This window comes from Mesoplodon mirus (assembly GCF_964341445.2).
Source record: "Mesoplodon mirus genome assembly, chromosome: 3".
NCBI classification, from domain to species: domain Eukaryota; kingdom Metazoa; phylum Chordata; class Mammalia; order Artiodactyla; family Ziphiidae; genus Mesoplodon; species Mesoplodon mirus.
The window spans coordinates 185,000,168-185,011,981 of NC_138978.1; the positions used below are offsets into that span (position 1 = coordinate 185,000,168).

At 38.0% G+C, this 11,814-nt stretch overlaps 1 protein-coding gene across 3 annotated transcripts in view; it reads left to right on the forward strand.

The window, feature by feature from the left end:
- Positions 1–8,467, forward strand: part of ESRRG (estrogen related receptor gamma) — a gene marked incomplete at both ends in the record, with an annotated part of 217,715 nt that extends 209,248 nt beyond the window's left edge. For all 3 annotated transcript variants that reach the window (XM_082613848.1, XM_082613849.1, XM_082613850.1), the window contains one exon: positions 8,223–8,467. In XM_082613848.1, the coding sequence (XP_082469974.1) occupies positions 8,223–8,467 (245 nt within the window). The remainder of the gene's footprint in view (positions 1–8,222) is intronic.
- Positions 8,468–11,814: the final 3,347 nt, after the last annotated feature.

The window sequence follows — 11,814 nt, forward strand, 5'->3', positions numbered from 1 at the left end:
AACAACTAGTATAAAGGTAAAAACACCTCTTCAGTTCTTTAGTATCTACTGGACCCTCAAACAATTTTACTGAAATTTTGAGTTTGCTGATTTGATACTCAGGAGATAGTTTTAGCTATTGGTCAAGAGATTATCCTTTTTTAGAATCTTTCTGTAGACATTTCTGTTTTAGTTTTTAGCCTCTGCTGGGGAATCTCTTTTGATTTCCACAGCATGCCTGTTTGGGTAGACATATCCAGTATCATTTTACAGGTAATGGAAGTGAGCTGATAAAGATGTGTGGCTGCTTTGAGGCAGCGGGTGGGACCCTCAGTCCCTTGCTATCAATAAGCTATTAATATTTCTATTTCACAAATAGCGTGTATACCATGTCTTTAAAAGGGTCAATGAATAAGATGTTAGCCAGTGCAATTTCACATCTGCCACCCTAAATTAGTATTTTAAATTTAGTTTAGAATTTTGTCCCCAGTTCCTGTATCTTGCTGTCTTCGTGGAGCTATAGTGGTATAAAACCACTCAGGAAAGTGACAAAAAGAATCGAAAACAAAATGTTTACCAGATTATAACATTTTGTAAGAAATGAATATGGATAGGTCCTTTGTGGCAGGTAGAAATTTATTCTTAACTTTTACCCAAACCAGTATCTTATTCTATAAGATAAATAAGAAATCAGAATTATGCCTTTCCATCTCCTAGTCTGCTTCTCTTTGGTTTTTGCTCAAATCAGTCATCACTGCTTGAATTATTTTAATTTTATTTTAGATGATATATCTGGGAAGTGGATTGTTTTTTAATTTAATGCAACCCTTACATTTCATGCACACTGTGATATTTCAAAACTTTATGTAGAAAATAAGGCTGGTTCCTGAACGTTTCTTAGCATGCTCAGTGATCACTATGCCTTTATATAACATGGGAAATATTTGCTACAAGTATCTCTGGGCTTCCATCCTGCATTATAAGCACATAAAATCCTCTATAGTTGCTTTACTTCTAGGAGTTGACATAATGTAGCACCATTTCATGTATAGGTCTTAAGAAAATGAGCAATCTGTTATAAAAGGTCATTGTCATAGTGCAGATCATTTAGGATGTTGTGAAAGGTTGAAATATTTACCAGCCAAGCTGGTATCAAGATTTACTTCTTGGGTGTCACTGTCTTTATCACTTCTAGTAACAGGAGTTAGAAAGCTCTAGAAAAGTGTAAGATACTGGAGGGAGAGGGAAGGCCTTGAGTACTTGCAGCGTAATAGAAAAGACCTAGCAGGGAACTTATGTGAGGTCAACAGAACAAACAACAATAATTTGGGATTCGAGAGGGAAGCCTGGGGGAAAGAAACTTTGGGCCATGAGGGTTTTCTGTGATTCAACATTTTATATAAATACAGTAGGAGAGTGATTTGTGTGACTGATGTAAATGTAAGAGAAAGCAGACTTGATAGCCAGAGCAAGAAATGAGGAAAACAGTCCTCCAAAAAAAAAAAAAAAAAAAAGTGTGTCTCAATGGAAAGCTGTAAAATCAGAAGTCCTGTTTTTCTCACCATGGTTAGGCACAAAATCAGAATTATTATGTCTATTTCCAATATTAGAAGTATAACTTCTCTGCGTTAGAAAAGACCTAAAAGGTTTTATGATCCAACACCCTACTTGATATATGAACAGCTTCCTTGGTGTTTCTGACAAGTGTTTCTATAGTCTTGATAGGAATTCTGCTCAACTCACTACTTTCTAGAAGGGACCTTTTCATCAAGTTTCTCACTACCTCTCTCTCTAGCTCTCTCACCATTTTAATAAAAACACAGATTAAAACACACACACACATACAAAACGAAACGTGTGACTTAATAAGTATATTAGCTCCTCTAACAAATCACCACATCTTGGTGGCTCTAAACCACGCTTATTTATTCTCCTACAGTTCAGGAGGTCAGTGGTCCATGATCAGTTTCACAAGGTCAATGACAAGGTGTGGACAGGGCCACTCTCCCTCTGGAGGCTCTAGGGGAGGATCTGATACCTGACCTTCTCCAGCTTCTATTTTGGTGTTCCTTGCATTCCTTGGTTCATGGCACCTTCCTGCATCTTCAGGGCCAGGCCTGTACCATTTTGCTTCATTGGCAACACTGCCTTCTTCTTCCTTTCCCTCCCTCTTATGATTTTATGATTTTCCCTCCCACTTTTGATTTCACTGAAGGCCCACCTGGATAATCTAGGATACTGTCCCCATATCAAGATCCTAAATCACAGCCGGAAAGTCCGTTTTGCCATATAAGGTAACATTTAGGTTGCAGGGTTGGACTATCCACATATCTTTGGGACCATTTTGCTGCCTATCACCATGAATATATAAGCAAGGTCAAGAAATATAACTTTGTATCTGTCTCAGTCGCTCTGCCTTCCCTTCTCACAAAAGTACCCCTATCCTGTCCTGACTTTTATAGTCATCACTTCCGTACGTTTTATAATGGTTTTGTTACTAAATGTGTATCCCCAGACATGATAGTTTAATCTTGCCCTTTAAAAAACATTGTTTTCTCCTTATGGATTTTTAAAGTCTCCTTTAATCTAAAAGTTCCTCTTGGGCCTCCCTGGTGGCGCAGTGGTTGAGGGTCCGCCTGCCGATGCAGGGGATACGGGTTCGTGCCCCGGTCTGGGAGGATCCCATATGCCGCGGAGCGGCTGGGCCCGTGAGCCATGGCCGTTGGGCCTGCGCATCCGGAGCCTGTGCTCCGCAACGGGAGAGGCCACAACAGTGAGAGGCCCGCATACCGCAAAAAGAAAATAAATAAATAAATAAATAAATAAATAAATAAATAAATAAATAAAAGTTCCTCTTTAAGTTTCTGTGTTCTTATAGTTTATCTATTGCAAAAGCCAGGGCATTTGCCCTGCACAGTTCCCCAGAGTCTGGACTTTGCAGTTTATATCCTCTAGGGGCAGCTCATCATGTTTCTCTGCCCTTTGCGTCTTGGGCAAACCAGCAGCTGGATCCAAAGGGCTTAATCAGATTCCGTTTCTAGACCTACAGGTGGGGTGCTGTTCTTTGGGAGACATATAATGTCTGGTTGTCTCACTTTTTGTGATGTTAGCAGCCATTGGTGCTCATTCCTTAAATCTGTGGTGATTTGTAATTTTAACCTTTCTTTTTTCATTCAGTAGTTGGGATACTTATACACAGAGATGCTTTCTCTCCTCTCTTATTTGGTCACCAGTGATACAGACTGAATGGGAAATGTGGGATAAATGCTTGATTATTTCTGTTTATTCACCAGTTTTCAAGATAAGGCATCGGCACCCTATCTTTTTTTAATGTCATTATAAAGACATGTATTTAAATATAATCAATAGATTTCAATCACTTGTAATTCTTTTTGAAGTTTAAACTGTCCCATTTGGGTCAGCGGGAACCTCTTCAGGTCAGCGTCTGGAATCTTTTTGAATGACGTAATAGTTGTAGATCCTCTCCTTCCTATTTATTCTGACAAGATGTTCATATTCATCCTAAATATTTCCTGATTGGGGCCTGGAATCTGATTACAACTTGGGTGCTACTGGTACCGAATACTGCATTCCTGGGTTGGCCATGCTTCCTGAACCCCTTCAGTGGAACAGAGCTAGGAACGCAGACACACACACTATAATCCTGAGGGTGTGTGTGTGTGTGTGTGTGTGTGTGTGTGTCTTTTGGGGATATCTTGTTACTTAGTTTTTTGGTAAGTGTTTTCTATGGATTTTTAATTTTGCCATCTAGTTGCTCTTTTTTTTTTTTGCGGTACACGGGCCTCTCACTGTTGTAGCCTCTCCTGTTGCGGAGCACAGGCTATGGACGTGCAGGCTCAGTGGCCATGGCTCACGGGCCCAGCCGCTCCACGGCATGTGGGATCTTCCCGGACCAGGGCACGAACCCGTGTCCCCTGCATCGGCAGGCGGACTCTCAACCACTGCGCCACCAGGGAAGCCCGCTCTGTTCTTTTATGTGCAGATTTGGAGAGATTAAAAGTTTTTGCTGCCACCACTGACATCCTCCTGGAATACAGTTTACTGATTTTTAATCAAAACTTTATGATTGGCACCTTTTTGAAAATGTTACGTTTGACCATCTATGTTAATCAAGGGCCATTGTGCCATGGCGGTCAACCAGGGTTCTTCAGTATCTCATCTGATTGTAACTGAGAAGATCACTTTTTTAGACTCCTTATAATTGTATATAAAAATGTGGAGATGCAAATTATCTTTTAGAAAATAGACTTTTGCCCACTTCTCTGTCTTTTTCATCATATTGTGTTTCATTCCTTTGGTGATTAGAGTCACGTCGGCTGTATCGTTACTGCGCCTCTTCATGTAGGCAGCTTACTAACACTAAAGAAAACCAACCTCTGTGTTCCACAGAAAAGGTTACTCTGAGTGTTGGTTTATAATGTGTACCAGATTTGACTCTGAATATGCTTTATTTATGTCTAATATTCAATTCCATCCTCAAAATAAGATTTGGCATCATTGAGAAAATAGTGCCAAGAATGAGCTACAAGTCCTGAAGACAGTTCCTAAACAGAGCGTGGGCATTCTGGAGTAACTTTACCTAATGCCACAGTAATGGATAATTTTACCATAGAGAAGGGCGGTGCTTTATTCCAGGTAAGAAGTAAAAACAAAATCTTCTTTTGCAACGGCTCTAAGTATCACTGAATTTTGCGGCTATTGGTATAAGGATATTTAGCTGTCTTCCCAGAGTAAATGATCTGAGCTAGACATGTCCCTTTAGGGTCATACTTCATGGAGGAAAATATTGGAATTTAACAAAAGGGTTCTATTTTATTATTAGATGTTAAAACTTAATATATGGGTGACACTATACGTATCATTGGAACTTTGGTAATCTTTTGGAACCTTGATCATTTTAGAATAGCATTTGTTTGTCTTATTGTCTAGTTGAGTGATTCTCAACCCTGGCTTGACCATAGGATCACCTAGATTTTAAAAAATACTGATGTCCTGCATCCAGCTCCAATTTTCTGATTTAATAGGTCTGGGCTTGGACCCAGAAATCCTAGGTTTTGGTTTTTTTTAACAACTCACTCGGTGTTTTTAATGTTCAGCTTTGCACTGTCTGATTAGTTCATAAACCTGTGATTTCCATTGTTAAGTTTAGCTGGTTCCCATTAGCACAAATACTGGGAAAATTTCGTTTAAAACATAAAGGTAAAAAACCCCAAAACCCAGTACCAACAACGAGAGTTAAATAATTATATAAAGTAATGCCAGTTCTATTGAGCTTTGCATAAATGTATAAATTTAGCCCGAAGAACAAAACAGAGATTAAAGCCACAGAGCCAGAACTTGAACTAGGATCCTTAATGGAGATTAATATTTTCTTCAGCAGTCTGCCAGCTGAATCATGGTCTAATTAAATAGTTCAGATTTAGTGAGTTTGCATTTAAAATATTAGCAGCTCCGAGAATGGGTAAAGCTAAAATGAGTTAGAATCTTTTCTGTAAATGGGAAGTTAAATTATCATAGTAATTTGATTAAATCATTTTTAAATCTCTCAAGCTAAATCACCGCCTTTAAAGAATAGTTTGAAGTCTTAATTGCTGTTTGTGAGCATATCTCTCTGCTATTTGTTCTCGCCTCATTTCCGGTGACATCCTATAATATATCTCCCGCCAGGCAAGAGCAGTGGGGAAGGCAAGACTTGGAGTCGGGGCTGAGGTGACCGTACTTCAAGCATTTAAAGATCTGCCGTGTCGAAGAAAGAAATTTATCCTGTATTGTTTCAGTAGTTAGAACCAGGACCAAAGGATGGGAGTTAGAGGCAGATTTGGGAAAATATGAAGAGGACACTTCTAACAAGTAGTTCTGTCTCTTGTTAAGTAGAATGCTCTCCATGTAACTGGCAATGTCTTTATTAGAAATGTTGTAGAAAAGATTCTTGCTGAAGACGCAAAGTTGAATGAGATGAGCTTAAAAGGACGATTTCAGCTCTTTAAAAAAAAAAAAGGACATGCCATGTCCAGTGTTATAAATTCTGGCAACACACTTTGATTCAAAGACACCAGAGTTTAAGCCTACTCTGACACTTACTAGCAGCCACCTGCCTTTCAGGGCTGTTGGGAGATGAATGAGGCAATGTTCATAAAGTGTTTATCGGAGGCCTCACCCAAAACAGGTACTTAAGAAATGGTATATTTATTATATTTATTCTGCTTTAAAAAAATTTTTTTTCTTTATTTTTAAAAAAATTTTGGCCACTTTGTGCAGCATGCAGGGTCTTATTTCCCTGACCAGGGATCGAACCTGTACCTCCTGCAGTGGAAGCACAGAGTCTTAACCACTGGACGGCCATGGAAGTCCCTATTCTGCTTTTTTTAATCAGTATATTTATTCTGCTTTTTAAAAAATCAATCTGTTTGGAAAACCGCTATTTTGTTTTAATTTTGTCTGTAAAGAATGCAGTTCCTTTTTTCCTCATCCATTTCTTCTCCACTGTTTTCACTTATGGAGTGTTAACGTTTAGTCCCCAGATAGGTTGGGTGAGTCCACTTCATCCCGGTTCCCTTATGTACAAAGGTCAATCTTCTGTGTATCTAAGCACTCACCGTTAGTGTGTGTCCATGTCCACCATTTTCCCCTGACAGTATTTAAGTGCAAACATAGAAATAAAAAATATCAGAGCATGTTGTTGTCACCTCCATGACTGTTTTTTTGTCACTTTCATTACCGCCCCCTTAGACAACTTTGGAAATTCCGTGTGCTTGTTTCTAAGAGAAGACACACAGGAAGTGGATGGAATTGCTCTGCTGAAAGGAACCAGATTGCAGGAAAGCCTAGGTAGAAACAGTCCATCGGAAAGGCCAGGGTTCATGTTGGAGAATGTCTGGAGTTCCACTCCAGGACACCACTGTCAACGTTTGCCACCTAGAAGAATTCCTTCTTTTGGCTCCACCAGGCAGGAATCGAGTCTTGAGCAGTAAACCCTTATAGGCAACTATATTCCAGAATATTCAAAACTCTTTTAAAGAAATGTGTTATTAACCACCTCATGTAAATGGTGGTCAATTCACCAATGATATGATGAAACGATTTTAAAATGACAATGTAAAAAAGAAAAAAAAGCAGTAAAGAAAATACAAAGAAGTTTTAAAAACCTTTATTGGTTATCGCCGTTGATCTTTTAAGTACCTTGCTGTAATCTTTTTTATCATATGTTTAGCTACTTGATTTTAAATTACATTTCCTCTCTCTTTTTGGGCATGTGATCTGATATTTGAATGATACGAAAGATTAGGCTAGGTACATATATCTCAGAGCTCTGCATTCTCAGAGAACTAGAATTATTAAACATGAAGAATCCCCCGAAGACGCTGTTATGTGTAATTAACAGATAAACTGTCATCAGAATCAATAAAATGTGCTAAATGATTCAAACTTGTATATAATTAAGTGTCTGTTTTAGAGCTGGAACTGTAACTTTTATTTTTTCCCCACATCTCACATTTCTCGCAAGAATAATTGTGGCAACCCTGTTAACTCTTTCCTTGCTTGACTGAATTAGATGTTTAAATTAGTCACTTAAGGGCGAAGTTCACCTTCACAAATGTGAAAAGTATTTCAGAATTCATTAAAGTCTGCAGAGAAGCAGGCTATGCCAGGATGTTTTAATGAACTGTTAAGAGTACACAAAAAATCCTAAAAAGATGAGCAATGTATTGTGATTTCTGTACAGTCTACAACTGAGCATAGTGTTAGATTCGGTGTGTTTACATGGAGTTCTTCAAATTTTGGTTATCAACTTTTTTTTTCCCCTTTTGGGACATATGGGCTTTTTGAGCACAAGATCTGAATTTTACACAACGTTACAGAGAATAATTTCTTAATAGATGGTCTTTTATAACTAAATGAATGAATAAATACACGAATGAGATAATGAATAAAACAGCCAAGACTGTTATCTGTTAAAGTGTTCACTTGCTCAGTCTCAGGAGGAAAGAAACCCACATGTTTTAAATAAAGGCTTTTTGTAGTAATTCCCATGTTCTAAGCCAGTATTGTAAATTATCTACTGCAGTGAAATTTAGAAAAATAAAATGGAGATTTTGGAAATGTGAGAATCTCTGAACAAATCACAGCGTAGAGCAGGTCAGTAATGAGATTTAAGTTTCATAACTCGAATCAACATATTTTTTATTATTGTTAATATTGTTTATCTTTTTGGCCTTGTACAGACTCCATGCACATAGAAGATGTCGAAGCCGTTCAGAAGCTTCAGGATGTCTTACATGAGGCCTTGCAGGATTATGAGGCCGGCCAGCACATGGAAGACCCTCGCAGGGCTGGTAAGATGCTGATGACGCTGCCGCTCCTGAGGCAGACCTCTACCAAGGCCGTGCAGCATTTCTACAACATCAAACTGGAAGGCAAAGTCCCCATGCACAAACTTTTTTTGGAAATGCTGGAGGCCAAGGTCTGACTAAAAGCTTCCCCGGGCATCCTATCCTGCACGCCGAAAAAGGGAAAAATAAACCCAAGAGTGATGTCAAAAACACTTAGAGTTTAGTTAACAACATCAAAAATCAAGTAAGACTGCACTGATAATTTAGCAGCAAGACTATGAAGCAGCTTTCAGATTCCTCTGTATCCTCCTGATGAGCTTTCTTCTACCTGAATCTCATCTTTTCTCCGATTCTTTTGCTCTGTATTTTTTTTCTCCCGCCCTATTCTCTTTCTCCTTCGTTTCTTGCTTCCTTCATTGCTGGTTCCCCACTCTCTCCTTTCCTTCCTTCCTTCCCTCCCTCCCGCCCTCCTTCCTTTCTTCTTCTACTTTCCTCCCTCTTTTCTCTTTCTTCCCCTTTTAAATTTTAATAGCTCTGGTTATAAGAAAATGTTGCTGCCTTTCCTTTCTTTTTCTTTCCCTCCCTCCCTCCCTCCCTCCCTCCTTCCTTCCTTCCTTCCTTCCTTTCCTTCTGCTGCTGAACTTTTAAAAGAAGTCTCTAATTGGAGAGTGATGGAAGCCAGCCCTGCCAAAGGATGGAGATCCATAATATGGATACCAGTGAACTTCTTGTGAACCATAACATCCCCAATGACTAAGGAATCAAAGAGAGAGACCCGCGGTACCTAAGAGTACAGTGCAACATACACAAATTGACTGAGTGCAGTATTAGATTCCACTGGAGCAGCCTCTAATTAGACGACTTAAGCAACGTTGCATCGGCTGCTTCTTATCATTGCTTTTCCATCTAGATCAGTTACAGCCATTTGATTCCTTAATTGTTTTTTCAAGTCTTCCAGGTATTTGTTAGTTTAGCGACTATGTAACTTTTTCAGGGAATAGTTTAAGCTTTATTCATTCATGCAATACTAAAGAGAAATAACAATACTGCAATTCTGTGCTGGCTTTGAACAATGACGAACAATAATGAAGGACACATGAATCCTGAAGGAAGATTTTTAAAAAATGTTTCATTTCTTCTTACAAATGGAGATTTTTTTGTACCAGCTTTACCACTTTTCAGCCATTTATTAATATGGGAATTTAACTTACTCAAGCAATAGTTGAAGGGAAGGTGCATATTATCACGGATGCAATTTATGTTGTGTGCCAGTCTGGTCCCAAGCTTCAGTTTCTTAACATGAGCTCCAGTTGACCTAAACGTTCACCGACACAAAGGATTAGATTACACCTGCAGTGACTCCGAGTGGTCACGTACAGAAGCACCACACACGGCATACAGATCCGTAGAATGATGAGGAGCGCCCCTCTCTACCTGGGAGGTCCAGTGGCCGTAGGATTTCTGGCTGCCACGGTGGTTAGGAATGAGGTACTGCCTGTTTGCAAAGTTACAGACCTTTTCTCAGAAGGAGCTGTGAGCCAGTATTCACCTAAGATGCAATAAGGCAAATGCCAGAATTTGAAAAAAGAAAAAAAATCATCAAAGACAACAGACGCCTGACCAAATTCTAAAACCTCATCTCTATGGGTTGATTCACTTAGGAATGTTTGTTTAAATTAATCTGCAGTTCTTACCAAGAGCTAAGCCAATCTATGTGCTTTTCAACCAGTATTATCACAGCAAGAAAGTCAGTCAGGTCCCAGACTGTTAAGAGGTGTAATCTAATGAAGAAATCAATTAGATACCCCCAAAATCTACAATCGCTGAGTAACCAATAAACAGTAACCTCCATCAAATGCTATACCAATGGACCAGTGTTAGTAGCTGCTCCCTGTATTATGTGAACAGTCTTATTCTATGTACACAGATGTAATTAAAATTGTAATCCTAACAAACAAAAGAAATGTAGTTCAGCTTTTCAATGTTTCATGTTTGCTGTGCTTTCCTGAATTTTATGTTGCATTCAAAGACTGTTGTCTTCTTGTTCTTGTGGTGTTTGGATTCTTGTGGTGTGTGCTTTTAGACACAGGGTAGAATTAGAGACAATATTGGATGTACAATTCCTCAGGAGACTACAGTAGTATATTCTATTCCTTACCATTAATAAGGTTCTTCCTAATAATAATTAAGAGATTGAAACTCCAAACAAGTATTCATTATGAACAGATACACATCAAAATCATAATGATATTTTCAACACAAGGAATAATTTCTCTAATGGTTTATTATAGAATACCAATGTATAGCTTAGAAATAAAACTTTGAATATTTCAAGAATATAGATAAGTCTAATTTTTAAATGCTGTATATATGGCTTTCACTCAATCATCTCTCAGATGTTGTTATAAACTCGCTCTGTGTTGTTGCGAAACTTTTTGGTGCGGACACGTTTCCAAAACTATTGCTACTTTGTGTGCTTTAAACAAAATACCTTGGGTTGATGTTTCATCAACCTAGTGCTAGGAATACTGTGTATCTATCATTAGCTATATGGGACTATAATTGTAGATTGTGGTTTCTCAGTAGAGAAGTGACTGTAGTGTGGTTCTAGATAAATCATCATTAGCAATTCATTCAGATGGTCAATAACTTGAAATTTATAGCTGTGATAGGAGTTCAGAAATTGGCACATCCCTTGAAAAATAACAACGGAAAATACAACTCCTGGGAAAAAAAAAAAAAGGTGCTGATTCTCTAAGATTATTTATATATGTAAGTGTTTAAAAAAGATTATTTTCCAGACAGTTTGTGCAGGGTTTAAGTTACTACTATTCAACCACACTATATATATAAATAAAATATATACAATATATACATTGTTTTCACTGTATCACATTAAAGTACTTGGGCTTAAGGAGTAAAAGCCAACCAACTGAAAACGCAAGATGGAGAGATGTAAAAAGAGCAAAGAACAATTTTTAGTTTTCAGTTTAATTGACTCTCAGCATTGCAAGAGAACAAGTATCTCACAAATAGGAAACACAACTAAAATTTAGATCTAAAAGAACTGCACGGGCTTTAGGGTAAATGCTTCATCTTAAACCTCGCTTGAGGTAAGTTTTTTCAAGTTTCAAGCAAGACCATTTACTTAATGTGAAGTATTGGAAAGTTATCAAGGTGTGTGTTTTAGCCGTATGATTTTAATTGTAATTTTGCTTCTTTTAGGTTTGTTCTTATTTAAAGCAATATGATTGTGTGACTACCTGTAGTTACACTTGTGTTTCAATCAGATCAGATTGTTGTATTTATTCCACTATTTTGCATTTAAATGATAACATAAAAGATATAAAAAATTTAAAACTGCTATTTTTCTTATAGAAGAGAAAATGAGTGTTGGTGATTGTATTTTAATTATTTAAGCGTCTCTGTTTACCTGCCTAGGAAAACATTTTATGGCAGTCTTATGTGCAAAGATCGTAAAAGG